Source organism: Bombina bombina, chromosome 2 (genome assembly GCF_027579735.1).
Source record: "Bombina bombina isolate aBomBom1 chromosome 2, aBomBom1.pri, whole genome shotgun sequence".
Classification (NCBI taxonomy): domain Eukaryota; kingdom Metazoa; phylum Chordata; class Amphibia; order Anura; family Bombinatoridae; genus Bombina; species Bombina bombina.
Genome location: NC_069500.1, coordinates 922,728,698 through 922,748,993, shown reverse-complemented (window position 1 = coordinate 922,748,993; position 20,296 = coordinate 922,728,698). Strand labels below are relative to the sequence as shown.

The window sequence follows — 20,296 nt, the reverse complement described above, 5'->3', positions numbered from 1 at the left end:
CTTGAGTGCAGTTAGTGCACAAAAGCGCTAATAATTTTGTGTTTCACTTGTAATCTAGGTCAATGTGTTTAACCCCTGCCTTGCTGTTCACTAGTAGGATACAGATGAAAAATATGGGGCCCTGCATTCTTTGATTCTCTTACTTCATTTGGCTCTACTACATCACCATAGTTACATTGATCTTTTACTGTTTCTGCTAATTACTGCTAGATATTCTGCACTCCAACTTCACTTTATGTTCTATATGTTTACAAAATAGAATCACAGATGAATCCAAAATTAAAGAATCATCTAAAACCAAATATAAGAATATGAGGAAGTTTAAATTTCTCTTCACAAATTCTAGTGACATACAAATGCTAAAAGAAAATACTCTGTGTTAAAGCTGATTGCACTATTGCTTGCATATAAATGTGTGTTTAACCTTTGTGAAAGGCTTAAACACATAGTTAAATCCGTTCCAGAGCAGCAAAGCATGACTAAGAGCCAATGAAGCATCCGTGTGAAGCCACCAATTAGCAGCTAGTTTTAATTAGTGCATTTCTATTTCTGAATGCAGTAGCTTGATGACAGAAATACATTGAAAAGTCACTTAAAACAACATCCTCTATGTGTACCATGAAAGGTTCATTTTTACTTTGGTGTCACTGTAATTGCTGTGACATTGTATATTAGGAACATAACAGGGGCTTAGAAATTGTGAAGCAAGTATATGACAGTGTTGTTGTGTGCTCAGATGAAGAACAGTCATGTGATACAAGCGTAGGCCCTGCTATTTCATAATAAGACCTTATTTGCGTTTCAGATATTCATCTGGTTCACATCTGATAATATTTAGTCAAGAAATGTAGTATGGAAGACGTCGCTTTGAGGATGACTTCATAAAATGTCAATAAACACTTTTTATTTTTGTAATAGGACACCTGTTTTAACTTACAGTTTGATTGAAACTGTAGTTCATTTATATTCATTTTGTAATGACAGTAGTCTTTGCACCTGCCTCAGGTTTATGTTCTGTGACTGACTATATACATTATATATACATTAGAAGATGCATATTACAGTGACAGAGGCAGAAAAAAAAGATACAGACTGAGATACAGTAGACTGACAAAGAGAAGTATACAGGGGGTTTATTGCACTTTGAGTGATATTTAAATGTTTTAAAAGGACATAATAGTGCGAAAAGAAAATGTTCTGATGTGTTAGAGAATCTTATTATTGTAGTTTTGCCTGCATATAACTAAGGTTAAACACATGGTTAAAGTCAGCCCCAGAGCAGCAATGCACTACTGGGATCTAGCTGAACACCTCTGGTGAACCAATGACCAGAGGCATATATGCATAGCCACCAGTCACTATCTAGCTTCCAGCAGTCCATTGCTGTTCTTGCCGAGGTATGCTTTTTAATAAAAGATACCAAGAGAACACAGGGAATTTGATAACAGAAGTATATTAGAAAGTCTCTTAAATTGCATTCTCTTTCTGAATCCTAATTTTTGACTTTTATGTCCTTTCAAAGAGAATTTTGCAGGGGTTTTTACAGAGATTCACAGAACAAAAAGATGCTTGGTCCATGTAAAAGTAAACCATTATATAATTCAACAGTGACTGTGTAATTAATTTGTTATATATATATAATTCAGAGCTTTAGTATGAATGATTATTTTTCATACCTAGAAGGATAACAAACTTCTTTTTTATTTTTAAAGCTGAATCGAAATACTTAAAAACTGCAATTTGAACATACGTAGTGACTTATTTAGCCAAATAACAGTGTAAATGAATTTTCCTTTTTGTGGTACAGCATTTACACCTTACAGCAATTACTCCTTTAAGGGCTAAATTAAAAGTTGCACGCTAAGCGTAGTGCTAGTTGCAATATCAATATTGTGACTGCACTTACTTTAGCGCGGTATTAAAAGTGAAAAGTAAATGTTAATTGTGCTTGTCGAATTAGTGTGACTGAAGACCTGCGCGTAATGGGATATATATATACATACATACACATAAACACACACAATTTTATTCAATATTTTGCTGTGAATATTTTACATTCCATAGTAGAAACTGTTCTATGTATTTTTAGATAGATATTCATATATATATATATATATATATATATATATATATATATATATATATATATATATATATTCACATATATAGTATAGATATATATTTTACAAAAAAGTTATATATATATATTCACATATATAGTATAGATATATATTTTACAAAAAAGTTATATATATATATATTCACATATATAGTATAGATATATATTTTACAAAAAAGTTATATATATATATATATATAGATATATATATATATATATTTAAAAATAAATAGAACATTTCCTTCTATGTGAAGAACATTGGAATGCTAAATATTTACAATTCATGTGGGTTTGAGCACACTTGGTTAAACGTGGTTGTATTTGGGGCAAAAGATAAATGTTAGTTTTTTTCTGAAAATGCAGCCCCATTTGAAGTCTATGGAGAGAAGCAGTTAACAAGCTCACGGTATCCGAAGTCCTAAAGTTAATATGTGTCCAGTTTCGCTCAGGTGCAAAAAAATTACTTTAAACTTGTATCTCGTGCGCTAACCCGCACACGCAAATAGCTTACTTCTAGCAGTGTTTACACTTGAGCATGAGCGCTAAATACCGTTTCATTTGTAATCTAGCCCTAAGTTTGTATGTGTAACTCAGATGCCAAAAAACTAATTTAGGATTTGCAACTTTTTATATAAAGTTGTTTAACCCCTTAATGAACACAGCACTTTTCCATTTTCTGTCCATTTGGGACTAAGGCTATTATTACATTTTTGCTGTGTTTGTGTTTAGCTTTAATTTTCCTCTTACTCATTTACTGTACCCACACATACTGCTTGCCTCCCGCCCCTTTTTCTCACAAGAAATTTGCCGTAGTGTAGCGGTTCCCACACGCCTCCGACCTCCCGTGCATGCGCCCGCCCTCCTGTGCATGCGCGCACGTCAGTGCGTGCCCCCCTGCTACCCCCGCCCACGATCCCGCTTCCCTCGACATCATAGGGCCCATCGATGGCTGCCCACCCTCCTCCCACGTTTGCTCCCACCCACCAACGATACCGGCCATCGATGTCCGGTGCAAAGAGGGCCACAGAGTTGCTCTCTCTGCATCGGATGGCAAAGGGGTGTTATTGCAGGATGCCTCTATATTGAGGCATCACTGCAATAACCGGAAAGCGACTGGAAGCGATCAGGATCGTTTCCACCGCTTTCCCAGACCGACGACGTACAGGGTACATCCTCGGTCGTTAACTGTATTTTTTTAGAGGACGTACTCTGCACGTTGTCGGTCATTAAGGGGTTAAAGGGACAGTCAAGTCCCAAAAAAACTTTCATGATTTAAATAGGGCATGATATTTTAAACAACTTTCCAATTTACTTTTATCAACAATTTTGCTTTGTTATTTTGGTATTCTTAGTTGAAAGCTAATTCTAGGAGGTTCATATGCTAATTTCTTAGACCTTGAAGACTGCCTCTAATCTGAATGCATTTTGCCCACTAGAAGGCATTAGTTCATGTGTTTCATATAGATAACATTGAGCTCATGCACGTGAAGTTACCCTGGAGTGAACACTGATTGGCTAAAATGCAAGGCTGTCAAAAGAACTGAAATAAGGTGGCAGTTTGCAGAGGCTTAGATACAAGGTAATCATAGCAGTAAAAAGTGTATTTCTATAACAGTGATGGTTATGCAAAACTGGGGAATGTGTAATAAACAACAAAACTTTTTAAACAACAAAAATTCTGGTGTTGACTGTCCCTTTAATGATTACTTCAACATAGTTGAATAAAAATTGGTCTGACTAGTTGCAGATTAGTACAAAGGTTAAGCTATACACATTATACTAGATGTAATATATCAGTCAGCCTCATAACTTGCATTCTTACAATGATACAAAATGTTTACTGGCTCGAGAACTGCACCTTTTTTAGCTAATTAAAATGAACTGTCAATTTTAAATGTTCCAGTAACTCAAGAAGTTGAAGCAATAATAGTAAACATAATGTATTTGTTTTATTGATCCAGCTTAAACCAGCTACTAGCGAGAGCAACAAATCTCAAGCAGAATCTCAGATGTAGTTGACAGCAGTTCTCCGCTGACTTTAAAGGGACAGTCAAGTCCAAAAAAAACTTTCATGATTTAAATAGGGAATGTAATTTTAAACAACTTTCCAATTTACTTTTATCACCAATTTTGCTTTGTTCTCTTGGTATTCTTAGTGGAGATCTTTATTATCTGCTGGAATGCATTAGACTGTTTACAAAGAGCTACTTTAGCTTTTATTATGTAATTTGAAATAGCTGATTTTGCTTTTTGTATCCCCACCTATACTGAAAATTAAAAGTATTGGTTATAGATAAATTAGGTTTAGATGAAATAATGTTCCCAGTGGGGGTTGTGACAGAGAGATTCTAAAATTTGAATTTACCATTGTTCTGTCTATATATTAGTGTTTGAGTAAGCAGTGACAATAAGACAAAGAAGACTTTGTGTAAATAATTAGACAGATGAGTTAATTAGTTCCCTCTGCCTACAAGCTGTGCCCACTTTATTGGGTTGTGGTCTCAATTAGCAGAAACAGCTATTTCATATACAAACATATACATAAATGAGTAATTCATACATTTTAAACTCTGCAGCTGGTATTACAAGTCATTGGAAACCAAATAAGGTGACACTTAGGGTTGCCACCTCGGTCATGTTTTCCTGAACACTTATGAGTTACACATGCTGCAGGGTAAGCAGGGAGGAACATGGAAAGTGCTGTCCAGGATCAATATTTATGTGCTGTCCTGGGGTTCAATTCATGTTCCCCTCTGCACACCCTGCAGCATGTTACTCATAAGAGTCCAGGAAACTATGACCGCTGTGGCAATCTTAGAGACACCTCTTGCTTTTTTGTAAAAAATATGCTTGTTCCACACTCTTCCAGAGAAACCAAAACGCAGATTCTGTAACCTAGGCTTTCAAAAGACTTCAAGTCAAATAGCTGGTTTAGGCAGTTGGCAGAATTTTGAAAACCTAGGTTACAGATTTTGCTTTTTCGTTTCTCTGGAGATAGTGAAACAAGCACAGTTTTTATATAAAAGCTAGGGTGTTAATGTTCCTTAATGCATTGGATTTACACAGAATGATGTCTGGAATGAGACAGCCTCATGGAAGAGGAAAACTCTGTGTGAATAGAAATAAAAAAGCAGACCTACAAGATTCAGGAAAGGCCAATTTTAAGTGCTGCGTTTATCAATACAGAGCAGGTCCCTATATTTCTGCAAGTGAAAAAGAGACACATACATAAATAGAACTCAATTTAATAAGTATGAAACAAGAATTGTAATTAAAATATGCATTCAAATTATACATATTAAAATTTGTCAATAGAAATATGTAGCAAGCTTTAAATTTAAACTACTTAGTAAATTTCGTATTTAATCTGCACAGGATTCACATAATAAAAATCAAACATGAAAGTCAAATAAACAACATTAAAACATGAAAGTCAAAATAAAACATTCATGATTCAGTATACAATTTTAAGACTCTTTTAAATGTACTTCCATAATCAAATTTAGTTTGTTTTCTTGGTATCCTTTGTTGAAAATCATATGTGCATATGCTCAGAAGCAGTAGCACTGCACTACTGGGAACTAGCTGGTGATTGGTGGTTACATATATTTGTCTCTTGTCATTGTCTCACAATGTAATTTCAAAAATTCTAGACAACTGACTTTTCAGCAGTCTTTAAAGTCACTTCAAGGTCAACGTGTTAAATTATCTACCTACTTCTCAGACAGCAATAAAATGTCAAACGCACAGAACTTTTCAGAACTGGGTGTAATCTTATTAGTTGCAGCAGATTACTTTTATAAGATTGCTAGTACATTTTTACACGTTTTTTCTGCATTTGTATATTAGTACAGACAGTTCAAATGCTTTACAATTTATATATACACACACACATTTCTTCATACTATGTGTTGTGGATATGCTCTGATATTGACAACTTTAACAATAGCTATACACTTCACTGTAGTTTTTACCTACAGCATAAAATTCAACACAAGAAAATACATTTTATTTGTTGTGGTTGTTTGTTCTGTTTCATACCTTAGTGAACACATAATGAAAAATGCCTATGTTATTAAATAATGCTCATGTTTAAAGGCGTATATTAAATAGGAGGGGATTTTATGTTTTGTGTTCTTTAGTTAGGTTGTTAGAGACTGTGGTGCCAAATCTTTAGTAAATATTCTGAGGTGAACTACATTTTATACACACTTTACAATGCCCCACACAAACAGCACATAACCAATTAAAGGGACAGGAAATCCCAAGATTTTCTTTCATGATTTGGATAGTACACAGGTAGCCCTCAGTTTACGCCGGGGTTAGGTTCCAGAAGGAATGGTTGTAAATCGAAACCGTTGTAAATTGAAACCCAGTTTATAATGTAAGTCAATGGGAAGTGAGGGAGATAGGTTCCAGGCCCCTCTCAAAATTGTCATAAGTGACATCTAATACATTATTTTTAAAGCTTTGAAATGAAGACTTTAAATGCTAAACAGCATTATAAACCTAATAAAATAATCACACAACACAGAATATATAATTAAACTAAGTTAAATGAACAAAAACATTTGCTAAACAGCATTATAAACCTAATAAAATAATCACACAACACAGACGTCACTTGCATTTTTCTGCAAACAGTTCTTTCTATGCATTCCAATCTGGACTGATTTATAGACAGGAAGATCTTGCTCCTTTGAAATCTGCTTGATAGCTCATGCCTGGTTAAACTGATTAATTTCAGCTTGCTTCGCTTTGCTGAAAAACAAGCGGAAAGCTCCACCTACTGGCTATTTTAATAAATGCACTGCTTCTCAATGCTTTTCAATAGCAGTCACATGACTGGAAAAAAAGGTTGTTATTCTGAACCGGTGTAAATTGAACCGTTGTAAAACGAGGGCCACCTTGTACATACATTTTTAAAAAACTTTCCAATTGACTTCTATTATCAAATTTGCTAGATTATTTTGTTGTTCTTTTCTGAAGAAACAACATTACACTGCTGGCAGCTAGCTAAACACATCTAGTTTGCCAATCACAAGAGACAAATGTGTGAAGGCACCAATCAGCCACTAGTGTAGGATATGTGCATATTCTTTTTCAACAAGGGATACCTCTTGTATGTCTCACAAATAACACTGTGCTAATAACAGTCCTAGTAATACCTTACACAAAAAACACACACAACCACTTTTACTTTACACAGACAACACTGAGCTACTCACATCTCAAAAGGACAACACAAAACCAATTGTACACTACACAAACAGCATTAAGCTACTCATACATCACACAAACACCCAACCTCTTATATCTCACACAAACAACTCTCAAGCTCCTATACTTCACATAAACAACACAAAGCCATTCACAGGTTTGTCAATTACACATAGCTACTACTTCACAATAAATGTTTTATCACTTGGTAGTTATTAAAAAAACAAAAAAAACTAACTAAGGTCTGCTTAGACTGTTGCTGTTACTACCATGTAGTAATATTTACAAATATGATAGCAGGAAAGTCATTCATACCTCATTTATTAAACACTGAGATGTATAAATATCTAAAAAAAATGACATTTAAATTGTAAAACACTGTTCATACTTTGTACAAACCAATGTTTTTAAATTAAAAAAAACTAAAAAAAAACCCTATGTCCCTAATTTGTATATAACTAAATATTAAGACTAGAAAAACTTAAAAAGACATGAAAATCATTTAGGTGTTACTGCCATCATCTAGTGCTCTTGTAAATGGATAACATTCTTGCAAAACTGCTGCCATATAGTGCTCCTGAATTGGGCCAGCTCCTAAGCATACATCCCTGTTTTACCAAGCGAACAAAGAAAATTGATAATAGAAGTACTGGAGAACTGGAATGTATGGGACCAAACAAGACCCTTCACATGACTTTACCAATGAATTGTAATAAAGCCCGAAAATGTAAAAAATGCAGAACAGATGCGACTTATTATATTTTGTTCATTTCAGTGTTGTAGTGTAATAAAGCAAAAGTGATGTAATTTATGGAACACTCGCTGGAAATGTTATATTTTTATGTCCTTTCTTTGTGCTCAATACATTTTTTAGTATGTCATATTCTTTCACGTAGCCGTCACATATGGTACAATAGGTGGTAACCTAATAAATAGAGAGTGGTTAGGGATGTACCCGACCCTTTATTTAACCGGAAAGCATGTCTAGTTTGTTTTTATGTGGTAAATGTTTTCCATGTAAGAAATTATGTATGTATTTATTAATGTTAATAAAGTTAGGCTGCGGCCTTTACACCTTATGTTTGTATTAGTGTGTTAATTTAAAGGGACATGAAACCCAACATTTTTCTTTCATGATTCAGGCAGCCCATGTGGTTTTAAACAATTTTACAATTTACTTCTATTATCTTATTTGCTTAGTTAAAAAAGCATAGCTAGGCAGGCTCAGGAGCAGCAATGCATTACTGGGAGCTAGCAGCTGATTGGTGACTGCAGATATACAGTATGCCATTGGCTCAACTGAGTACATGTCTGATTCTTAAAAAAAGGATACCAAGAGAATGAAGCAATATAGGCAATAGAAGTAAATTGGAAAGTTGTTTAAAACCGAATGCTCTATCTGAATCATGAATTAAAAATGTCATGTCCCTTTAATGAAATGAGTGCCCAATGTGGGGGTCAAAAGAACACGATGATAATTACTTTTCTAAAAATGTGTTTATCACATTTTTATCTAGCAAATGTGTGTTCATTTATTACAATTGCCACAAATGGAATCCAAAAACATATAATTTAGTCTTTTGAATTTAATTTTATCTCTTGTTGCCTTTAGGTGGATAAAGTTTGAAGAGAAGGTAGAACAAGGTGGAGAAAGATGGAGTAAGCCTCATGTTGCCACATTGTCGTTGCATAGCTTGTTTGAACTGAGGACATGCATAGAAAAAGGGACAATATTGCTCGACCTTGAAGCCAATAGTCTCCCACAGGTAGTAGGTAAGTAACTTACAAATGGTTCAGGGTGATTTAAAAACAAAAAGAGTTATGATATAAATTGTGATGTTAACAGTCTACAGTGAATATGAGGAATAGAAAATATATATAAGAGAAACTCAGGTCTGTCTGGTTTTAAAGAGAAGCTGAACTGTAGGTCGTTTTTAACTTACAGCTGAAATTTTTTTCGAAAATGGTTAAAGGGACATGAAACCCACATTTTTTCTTTCATAATTTAGAAAGTGCAAGCAATTTTAATTTTTTTTTTTTATTTACTACTATTATCTAATTTGCTTCATTCTCTTGATATTCTTAGCCGAAAAGCATATCTAGATGGGCTCAGTAGCTGCTGATTGGTGGCTGCACATAGATGCCTCGTGTGATTGGCTCACCCATGTGTTGCTATTTCTTCAACAAAGGATATCTAAAAAAAAACAAATTAGATAATAGAACTAAATTGGAATGTTGTTTAAAATTGTATTCTCCAGACATCCCAACTCTCCCTGAAGTTGAGGCAGTCTCCCTGATTGTAATAGCGGCTCCTTGATGGCAGCAAATGGAATGCAATCTCCCTGAAACTCCAAGTACCATGATCCAATGTGGTCCAAATCTGGAAAAGTGCTTCTTTAAGGAATTCCTTTAGTTGCTGGGATGCTATAGAACCCTTAAAGCATACATCAGTAACCAAAAAGCCCACACTTATTCTAATAAAATAAAACACAAATACTACCTTATTTACTGCACGTAATTAAACTTCGTATTCTAACATATTTAAGCATTCAACAATCGTACGATCACTAAAAAATAGGTTTGTTGTATGTGGTTGTGCAATAAAGCTATTTTTTTTAATGTGACTTTAGTGGGAAGCTACTTTAATGATAAGTATCTTATTTAGGGTTTCAAGGTGTCCAATATATAACTGAGAGGGGGGGGGGCACAGTAGCGGGTAAAGCCACCTCCCTGAAATTAGTTTTTGCAGGTTGGGATGTCTACTACCTGATTTTTTATAGAAATTTTTTGGGTTTAGTGTCCCTTTAATAACAGAATAGAGAGGAACTCAAAGGGTATTTCTATATTTAGAAATTAAAAAATATCTAAAAATATTGGTTGTTTTATCTATTAGAGGCATTAAACACTAAATAAATGCTGGCTAGAATGATTTATTCAAGAAAATGTTAGGCTGAGAATAATACGCAGATGTGTTATTAAAAATTATATTAAAATTAAAAAACAAAACAAGTGTAAAGTTTTTGTGTCCATAAAGCAATGACAATGGGTAACCGCCATGTTGTAATAAGACTGTGCAGCCAATGGCCCCAAGTTATCAAGGTCTGTCGGACCTGATCCGAAACTGCGGATAAGGTCCGCCAGACCTCGCTGAATACGGCGAGCAATACACTCGCCGTATTCAGCGTTGCACCAGCAGCTCACAAGAGCTGCTGGTGCAACGCCGCCCCCTGCAGACTCACGGCCAATAGGCCGCCAGCAGGGGGGTGTCAATCAACCCGATCGTACTCGATCGGGTTGATTTCCGGCGATGTCTGTCCGCCTGCTCAGAGCAGGCGGACAGGTTATGGAGCAGCGGTCTTTGTGACCGCTGCTTCATAACTGCTGTTTCTGGCGAGCATGCAGGCTCGCCAGAAACACGGGGCATCAAGCTCCATTCGGAGCTTGATAAATATGCCCCAATGACCGTGTGGAATATAACCGTGTTTAGGCTGAAGTGTGCACTTCCACTATTCAAAGGAAATAGAAAACTCACACTTTTCAGAAATAAATTACAGAAGCCACAAAATTTAAATATATTGCAAAGTTTTTACTACATATAATGAAATATTTTACATTACTATCCCTTTAAGTATGACAGTTAAATTAGAAATTACACTCATAAAACATCTCAATATAAAATTGTGACATAAATGTCACATGTGTATCTATTTATGAATTTATAGAGAAAAACTGCTGCACATAAGAAATAGGCACTGTTAATTAAACATACCTTTAATGAGCAATGTTAAAAATAGCATGTAACACGCTCCTCGTTTCTTTTATGGTCAAATTGGACCTTGCCTTGTGTTACCCTGTAGTTATTTCCCCTCACTTACGCAATGCTATCGTTTTTCCTCTGCCTGCAGCTATCTTCAAAGTCATTCTCAGTTAATGAAACTCTGCATCTTCACACTGGGGCCACCATCTTGTTATGTAACTTCTAAACTGTGCAAAAACACTGCAAACATTTAAAACTTCTACTCTCTATTATGTGAGCTAAACTGAAGTGTAAGGTACAGCTGTCAAAAAGCCGGTAACATCACAGATCTGTGAAAGTGCACTGCTTCTGTCACATTATGTAACAATATGTGAGCTACAAGATGGCGGCACCCAGTACAAAATGCAGAGCTTTAGCAACTGGATTCTGTAATGAAATAAAATAAGAGAATGGCTTAAAACAGAGCTGCAAGTATAGGGGGAAAAACAATAGCAGTAAGTAGTAACATTTAGCCACCAATCAGCAAGCGCTACCCAGGTGCTGAACCAAAAATGGTCCAGCTCCTAAGCTTACAGTCCAGTCCAGCTTACAGTCCAGCTTTTTAAAATGAAGATACTAAGAGAACGAAGAAAAGTTGATAATAGGAGTAAATTAGAAAGTTGCCTAAAATTGCCTGCTCTATCTGAATCATGAAAGCAAAACATTGGCTTTAGTATCCCTTTAACAAGGAAGACTATTTATAAATGTGTTTGTAAATGTAACTATTTGCCAGTCATAGAGTCATGTCTATCAATACATATTGTCATAATATTTAACTTGCCAACCCAGGCAGTGCATCAGTTAATCGAACAAAAAAAGCCTAATATTTGATTCTGATGTTTTGCATTGCTAGAGAGAATTGTTGACAACCAGATTGAGACTGGATTGCTGAAGCCAGAGATGAAGGACAAAGTTACGTATACGCTGCTCAGGAAGCATCGGCATCAGACAAAGAAATCCAACCTGCGCTCCTTGGCAGACATAGGAAAAACTGTCTCCAGTGCAAGTAGGATGTTTACCAGCCCTGATAATGGTAAGGTCGAAGCTAGTTCATGATGTAGCCTTTAGTTTTACTTTATTTGTATTGGTGCAAAACTCATCATCACATTTTGGCATTTATTGAGACATAAGCAGAGTTTCAGAAATGGGGGGGCAAAAAATGCTTTGTCAGATTAACGGGACCTGGTAAGGCAGCACTAACGTAGACGCATTTAAAGGTGAATTTAATATATTCCTATTATTTTCATAGAAGACCCTGAACAAAAGTGGTATAACGTAAAGCACTTGTCTGTACCCCACTCTCTAATGAGTGCTTTACGCTATACCACTGTTGTTCAGGGTCTTCTCTGAAAATAATAGGTATGCACCGTATTACAGCACCTTTCCCCCTAACATACATACAGTTTAGTTGGTATATGTGCGTGTACTAACCCATAGGTAACTAATAGCGTTATCAACAGTTAGTGCCTTTGGCACATCCTTTTGTGAACATAATAAAAACCAAAGGTAGAAAATGGCATTTTAGCCATTAAAGGGCCAAAAAAGGACACAGTGCAAAAAATAAAATGCTTTGTTTATGATTATTCTAATGTTCTACACAAAGAGGTTAAACACATAGCACTCAACAGATTATATGCTGAGCTGGTCCTGAGCAGGATACAGCTGGTGATTTATGACTATGTGTATATGCTGCTCCTGATTGGCTTGAAAGCCTTGTCCTGTACAGGCAATTCAGTGCATTACAGGGCTTTATTTATTGGTATAACCCCTATTCTGTCTCTTTAAATTAGTGAGTCCAACTCTCGCTGTCTAAGCTGATGAGCCGAAGCTCTTTTTATACAGCTAGAGTGAACTTTCTTACTACTACTAACACGTTTATGTAGAATTCACCAAATTCACAGAGTTAAACATGTGTCTACATTGCTTTACATTTAAAGTTTAATTTTGACTTTACTGACCCTTATCTGTTAGCTTTTGTTATTTAGGAATCAAATGCAACAATGATCCAATCACTAAAGTACTTTTCAGGGTGCAGCATCTCTTAGATCAAAGAACTTTCGTGTAGCATGTCCGTCTGATCTCACATAAAAAAGTAAAACAGTATATATATATATGTACTGGATAAAAAGTATATTGATATTTTACATGAAAGCTTTCCTTTATTCAGGGCACATGTGCACATAATAATGCACCGCATTTAGTCTCTGACTAAAGAGCCAAAATTACAAATATTTTGGGAACATGTATAAGTCACATCTGCTGATAAAAATTTGTGTTTATAGAAGTTGTAAAGTGGCACAGATGACTATTAAGATGAATTACAGCCCTAAACAGTTGCATGCTGGTTAGCGTTTAAGAACAAATATGCACTTGACCAGGACCAATAATCTGCTCATTTATTGCAAGTGCATATTCAGCATCACGCACATATATGCAAAGTGTATTGCTGTTGAAAACCATTAGTATAAGATTTGAGATATACAGTACATTAAACTAAAAATATAATTCCTTAAAAAATAAATTAATTTATTAATTAATTCAAATGAAATAACATTTCAACATACTTTCATGATTTATTTTTGTAGGCTTTTGCTCTTAAGTACCTGGGTATGCATTTCAACAAATGATAATGAGAGAGCAAAGTACATTTAAAAATAGGAGTAGATTGACAATTTTGACAGAAATGTGTCTTTTAACAAGAGCAAGGAAAATAAGTCATGGCTGCATATTGCAATGCTGTTTCATTTAAATTAATGTATTAATACATTTAAAGGGACAGTAAACCGAAGAATTATCTTTCATGATTTGGGTAGAGAATACAATTTTAAACAACATTCAAATTTACTTCTATTATCAAATTTGCTTCATTCTTTAGATATCCTTTGCTGAAGAAATAGCAATGCACATGGGTGAGCCAATCACACGAGGCATCAATGTGCAGCCACCAATCAGTAGCTGCTAAGCCTATCTAGATATGCTTTTCAGCAAAGGATATCAAGAGAATGTAGCACATTAGATAACAGAAGTTATTTGGAAAGTTGTTTAAAATTACATACACTTTCTAAATCATGAAAGAAACAAATTGGGTTTCATGTTCCTTTAAGAGTCAAATTAGGATTTTAAGTGAATGAAACTGGTACACTTACACTTGTGGTCGAGGATGGAACACAGACATCCCATACATAATCAAGGTGTAATCATTATACTGGCTCTTAATGTTTGTAAAGGTGCAGTTTGCTTAAATGTTCTATAATTTTATAATGTGCCCCCCCCCCCCACAGGAGGGAGAGAAGAAACCCCGATGAAAAACTCCTTTCTCTCAGGTGAATAGCATGGAACATGGTGTGTTTTCCATTTGTGCACAGATATTAAGGGACCCTGTAACCTTCTGGCTGCTTATAGGTTCACAGTGGCCCTTAATTACCTTACATACCATTGTGACACTAATGGTGAATGTGCTTGTGTGCCATATTTGTGTGTGAATGTCTATACATCTTTGTATACATACTTCCATTTTTGTATAGCTAGTGTATTACATATATCATATTTACTGCATGTTTTTAACTGACTGAGGAATGTCATTTGAAGTGTCAGCAAATATTAAATCAGTATACATGACAAATGTTAAAGGAACATTATCTTTTAAAGGGACAGTCTACTTGATTTTTTTATTGTTTAAAAAAAAAATGGATAACGACTTTACTACCCATTCCCTAACTTTGCACAACCAACATTGTTATATTAATATTCTTTATAACCTCTAAATCTCTGCCAGTTTCTAAGCCCGTGCAGGCTGCCTTTTATCTCAGTACATTTATAAGTTTTTTACAGCCAGATGGTGCTAGTTCAGGGGTGACATATAGATAACATTGTACTCTCTCCCATGGAGTTATGCAGGAGCCAACACTAATTGGCGAAAACTCATATTTGGGGAAAAGCACTGAGATAAGGGGGCAGTCTGCAGAGGCTTAGATACAAGGTAATCACAGTGGTAAAAAGTATATTGTGTTTGTTATGCACAAATTGGAAAAGGGTAAGAAAGGGATGAAATATTTTATTGTTGAAAAAGATAGATAAAGTTGACTGTCCCTTTAGCTTATTAAAAACTGTCCAATTATCTAATTAGATAGATAGATAAATGGAAGATAGATTATAGATAGGTACATGGAAGATAGATAGATAGATAGATAGAAAGATAGATACATGGAAGATAGATAGATAGATAGATAGAAAGATAGATAAATGGAATATAGATGGATGGATAGATGGAAGATACATAGATAGATAAATGAATGGGTGATAAATAACTGGATGCCGTAAACCGAGCGCTAGTATGTGTGCCTTAAGCTCACTTCCAAAAGTCCCGTAGCAGACTTTGAACTTTAATTTGGACACTTTTTCTGATATTTGTGATATTTTTGATATTCATTTAGTCATCTCTAATTGTTATTGTCGCACACATTTCACAACTGATATTCACACCTTTGCAACATTTGCACATAACCACTTTTGGGAAGTCTTATGTTAACGTGTATTCATTTTTAGATACATCATGGATCCATGCAGTTTTTAGTTATTTTATTAGTGTACCATTGTATGCTTATATTGCTTTTTTTATATTGTTATTATATGTATTAAACTTTTTAGCTTTTAGCGCTACCTTCCACACCTTTCACAATGGGTGATAAATAGATAGATAGATAGATATATGGATGATATAGATAGCTAGATAGATAGATAAATGGAAGATAGATAGATATATGGATGATAGATAGATAGATGATAGATAGATAGATAAAGGCAAACTAAGATATACTTCAATATAAAAATGAACTACAATGTAAGCATTTAAATTGAACAAATATTTTACCTCATCTCCAATATTGTGAGATGAGGTAAAAATATGTTGCTAATTTTAGCTGCACAAACCTTTTTTTTTTAAATGTGTAAAACAATAAAGTTATTTTGTTCTATGTATGTGTTGTTTTTATTGCATTACATGGACCAGTGACAATGTTTTAATACTATAACAAAATAATGCAGGTTTCAAGTCTCTGCCGATACTCAGCAGGGTTATGTTATAACATAGTGATCATAAGCCTATTGTTAAGCGACTGCTGCATATACATATATGGTGTGTTTGTCATTTTCATGTATTGATAAAGCAGGATTGCATGTACACTTATTGTCACGTGACATCAACAAATACATTGCAGTTACTGTTCTGAGAATATGGGGCACATATTAAAGGCAAAAATCATATAGTACATTAGTACATGTTAAAGGGACTTTCTACTCCAAAATTGTTATTGTTTTTAAAGATAGATAATCCGTTTATTACCAATTCCCTAGTTTTGCATAACCAACACAGTTATATTAATATACCTTTTATCTCTGTAATTACCTTTATCTAGTCTATGCAGTCTGCCCCCTTATCTTAGTGCTATTTACAGCCTTGCATTTTAGCTAATTAGTGCTGACTCATAAATAACTGCACGGAAGTGAGCACAATGTTATCTGTATGACACACATGATCTAGCAGTGTCTTGCTGTGAAAAGCTATAAAAATGCACTGAGAAAAAAGCAACCTGTAGGGTCTTAGAAACAGTCAGGAATTTAGAGGTTAAAAGGTTATTAAGTATATTTTTGGAGTAGACTGTCCCTTTAACTAAGGGAAGTAAAGAGTTAAAGGGACAGTTTACTCAAAAATGTTCTCCCCTTTAATTTGTTCCCAATGATCCACTTTCCCTGCAGGAGTGTATTAAATTGTTCACAAGTATTTCCATTACCCTTATATTGGCATTTGAATTAGTTTATTTAGCCTGAGGTATCCCCACCCATCCTGAAAGTTTTTGGCCACGAGGCCAAACTGTGTTAACACAGCCAGTTGAAGAAATTACACTCCCAGTGGGTTATAGAAGAGATAAGGTAATAAAATGTTAATTTTCCATTATTCTCTCCAAGTATTGGTGATTGGTTTATGGACAGATATAAGATAAAGAAGCAGGTATATGTACACATTGTGATAATGTAAAGAGATCTGATTATATCTACAAGCTCAACCCATTTTATTAGGTTGTGGCTTCAAAACACAAAATCAGCTAATTCATATACACAAATAAGCCTTAAAAAGCAAATCTCATACATTTTATGCTCTGGCGCTGGTAAAAATTGTAATTGGAAACACATTAAGGGAAAAACAATTTTATAGTATACTGTCCATTTAAGGTTCTTCTAAGATTATGCAGTGTATGTATATATATATATATATATATATATATATATATATATATATATATTATGTGTATTCTGTGCGTGTGTGTGCGGAAAGCTACTGCGCAGCTATGTTTGTGTGGATGCCTTTTTTTTGGTTCTGCTTGAAAATCACTTTGATGTGACAAAAAGTTTGTGATTTTATGTTACCAGATGTTCTTTGGTTCATGCATTTATGTTTTGTGTCTAGCTACCAGAAATGATCTGACCTTTAAACTACAGTGATATGTGTGATATGATATATGTGATATGATATGTGTGATATGATATGTGTGATATGATATATGTGATATGATATGTGTGATATGATATATGTGATATGATATGTGTGATATGATATATGTGATATGATATATGTGATATGATATATGTGATATGATATGTGTGATATGATATATGTGATATGATATATGTGATATGATATATGTGATATATGTGTGATATGATATGTGTGATATGATATGTGTGATATGATATATGTGATATGTGTGATATGATATATGTGATATGATATATGTGATATGATATATGTGATATATGTGTGATATGATATGTGTGATATGATATATGTGATATGATATATGTGATATGATATATGTGATATATGTGTGATATGATATGTGTGATATGATATGTGTGATATGATATATGTGATATGATATATGTGATATGATATGTGGGATATGATATGTGTGATATGATATATGTGATATGATATGTGTGATATGATATATGTGATATGATATGTGTGATATGATATATGTGATATGATATATGTGATATGATATATGTGATATGATATATGTGATATGATATGTGTGATATGATATGTGTGATATGATATATGTGATATGATATGTGTGATATGATATGTGTGATATGATATATGTGATATGATATGTGTGATATGATATATGTGATATGATATATGTGATATGATATGTGTGATATGATATATGTGATATGATATGTGTGATATGATATATGTGATATTATATGTGTGATATGATATGTGTGATATGATATGTGTGATATGATATGTGTGATATGATATGTGTGATATGATATATGTGATATGATATGTGTGATATGATATATGTGATATGATATGTGTGATATGATATATGTGATATGATATATGTGATATGATATGTGTGATATGATATATGTGATATGATATATGTGATATGATATGTGTGATATGATATGTGTGATATGATATATGTGATATGATATATGTGATATGATATGTGTGATATGATATATGTGATATGATATGTGTGATATGATATATGTGATATGATATATGTGATATGATATGTGTGATATGATATATGTGATATGATATGTGTGATATGATATATGTGATATGATATATGTGATATGATATGTGTGATATGATATGTGTGATATGATATATGTGATATGATATATGTGATATGATATATGTGATATGATATATGTGATATATGTGTGATATGATATGTGTGATATGATATGTGTGATATGATATATGTGATATGATATATGTGATATGATATATGTGATATGATATGTGTGATATGATATGTGTGATATGATATGTGTGATATGATATATGTGATATGATATGTGTGATATGATATGTGTGATATGATATATGTGATATGATATATGTGATATGATATATGTGATATGATATATGTCATATGATATGTGTGATATGATATATGTGATATGATATATGTGATATGATATATGTGATATGATATGTGTGATATGATATATGTGATATGATATATGTGATATGATATGTGTGATATGATATGTGTGATATGATATATGTGATATGATATATGTGATATGATATGTGTGATATGATATGTGTGATATGATATGTGTGATATGATATATGTGATATGATATGTGTGATATGATATATGTGATATGATATATGTGATATGATATGTGTGATATGATATATGTGATATGATATGTGTGATATGATATATGTGATATGATATATGTGATATGATATATGTGATATGATATGTGTGATATGATATGTGTGATATGATATATGTGATATGATATATGTGATATGATATGTGTGATATGATATGTGTGATATGATATATGTGATATGATATATGTGATATGATATATGTGATATGATATGTGTGATTTCTGTGTTGACATATGTTACAATATTCTCAAAGGTAGGCTCAAAATACCAACTAATATATTTTTATTCAAACCAGGCACACATATACTACATCAGTACAACCACCCAGCTTATTTAATATAAAGTAAGAATCCATTTTTGTTAGGTTTGGTGTTAGGTGTGTAATATTTATAAAGCCATTATGTGACAGGAGACACTGTCTATACAAAGTATATTTTTTTAATGATTTGTATACTTTTTTTATCTTACATCTCACTTTATAAAAATTAAAATTCTTTATCTTATAAAGCTAAAAAAATGCTGTAATTCATGAAATCTGTAAGAACCAGTACACAAAGTAATGACGTGTGTCACTCAAATGTCTATTCTCAAAGATTTACATCAATATTTGACTAAAGGAAAAGGTAATTAGAAAGAGTAACATTTAATATGTTACTTTTTGTGCCAATCGATCAATGTGACAGTCAAACACATTTTGATTTAAAGGGACATGAAACCCAAACTTTATCTTTCATGATTCAGGCAGAGAATACCATTTTTAAAAAGCATACACATGGAGCACTACAGGAAAGGAAATAGTGCTGCCATCTAGTGCTCACTCCTGAACTTACCTTACTGCTTTTCAACAAAGGATGAGAAGAAAACAAAGAACGTTTGATTTTTTTTTTGTTTTATGTCCCTTGAAAGGAAAATACAACCAATAGATAAAGTTGAGCAAGTTCAC

General features: G+C 33.6%; 1 protein-coding gene across 4 annotated transcripts in view; it reads left to right on the top strand.

Moving 5' to 3' along the window:
- SLC4A4 (solute carrier family 4 member 4) overlaps window positions 1-20,296 on the top strand; it is a 522,314-nt gene that overhangs the window by 322,206 nt on the left and 179,812 nt on the right. For 2 of the 4 annotated variants that reach the window (XM_053703333.1, XM_053703334.1), the window contains exons 5-7: window positions 8,952-9,112; window positions 11,989-12,168; window positions 14,417-14,458. In XM_053703333.1, the coding sequence (XP_053559308.1) occupies window positions 8,952-9,112; window positions 11,989-12,168; window positions 14,417-14,458 (383 nt within the window). The remainder of the gene's footprint in view (window positions 1-8,951; window positions 9,113-11,988; window positions 12,169-14,416; window positions 14,459-20,296) is intronic. The other 2 variants (XM_053703335.1, XM_053703336.1) reach the window with 1 other exon arrangement.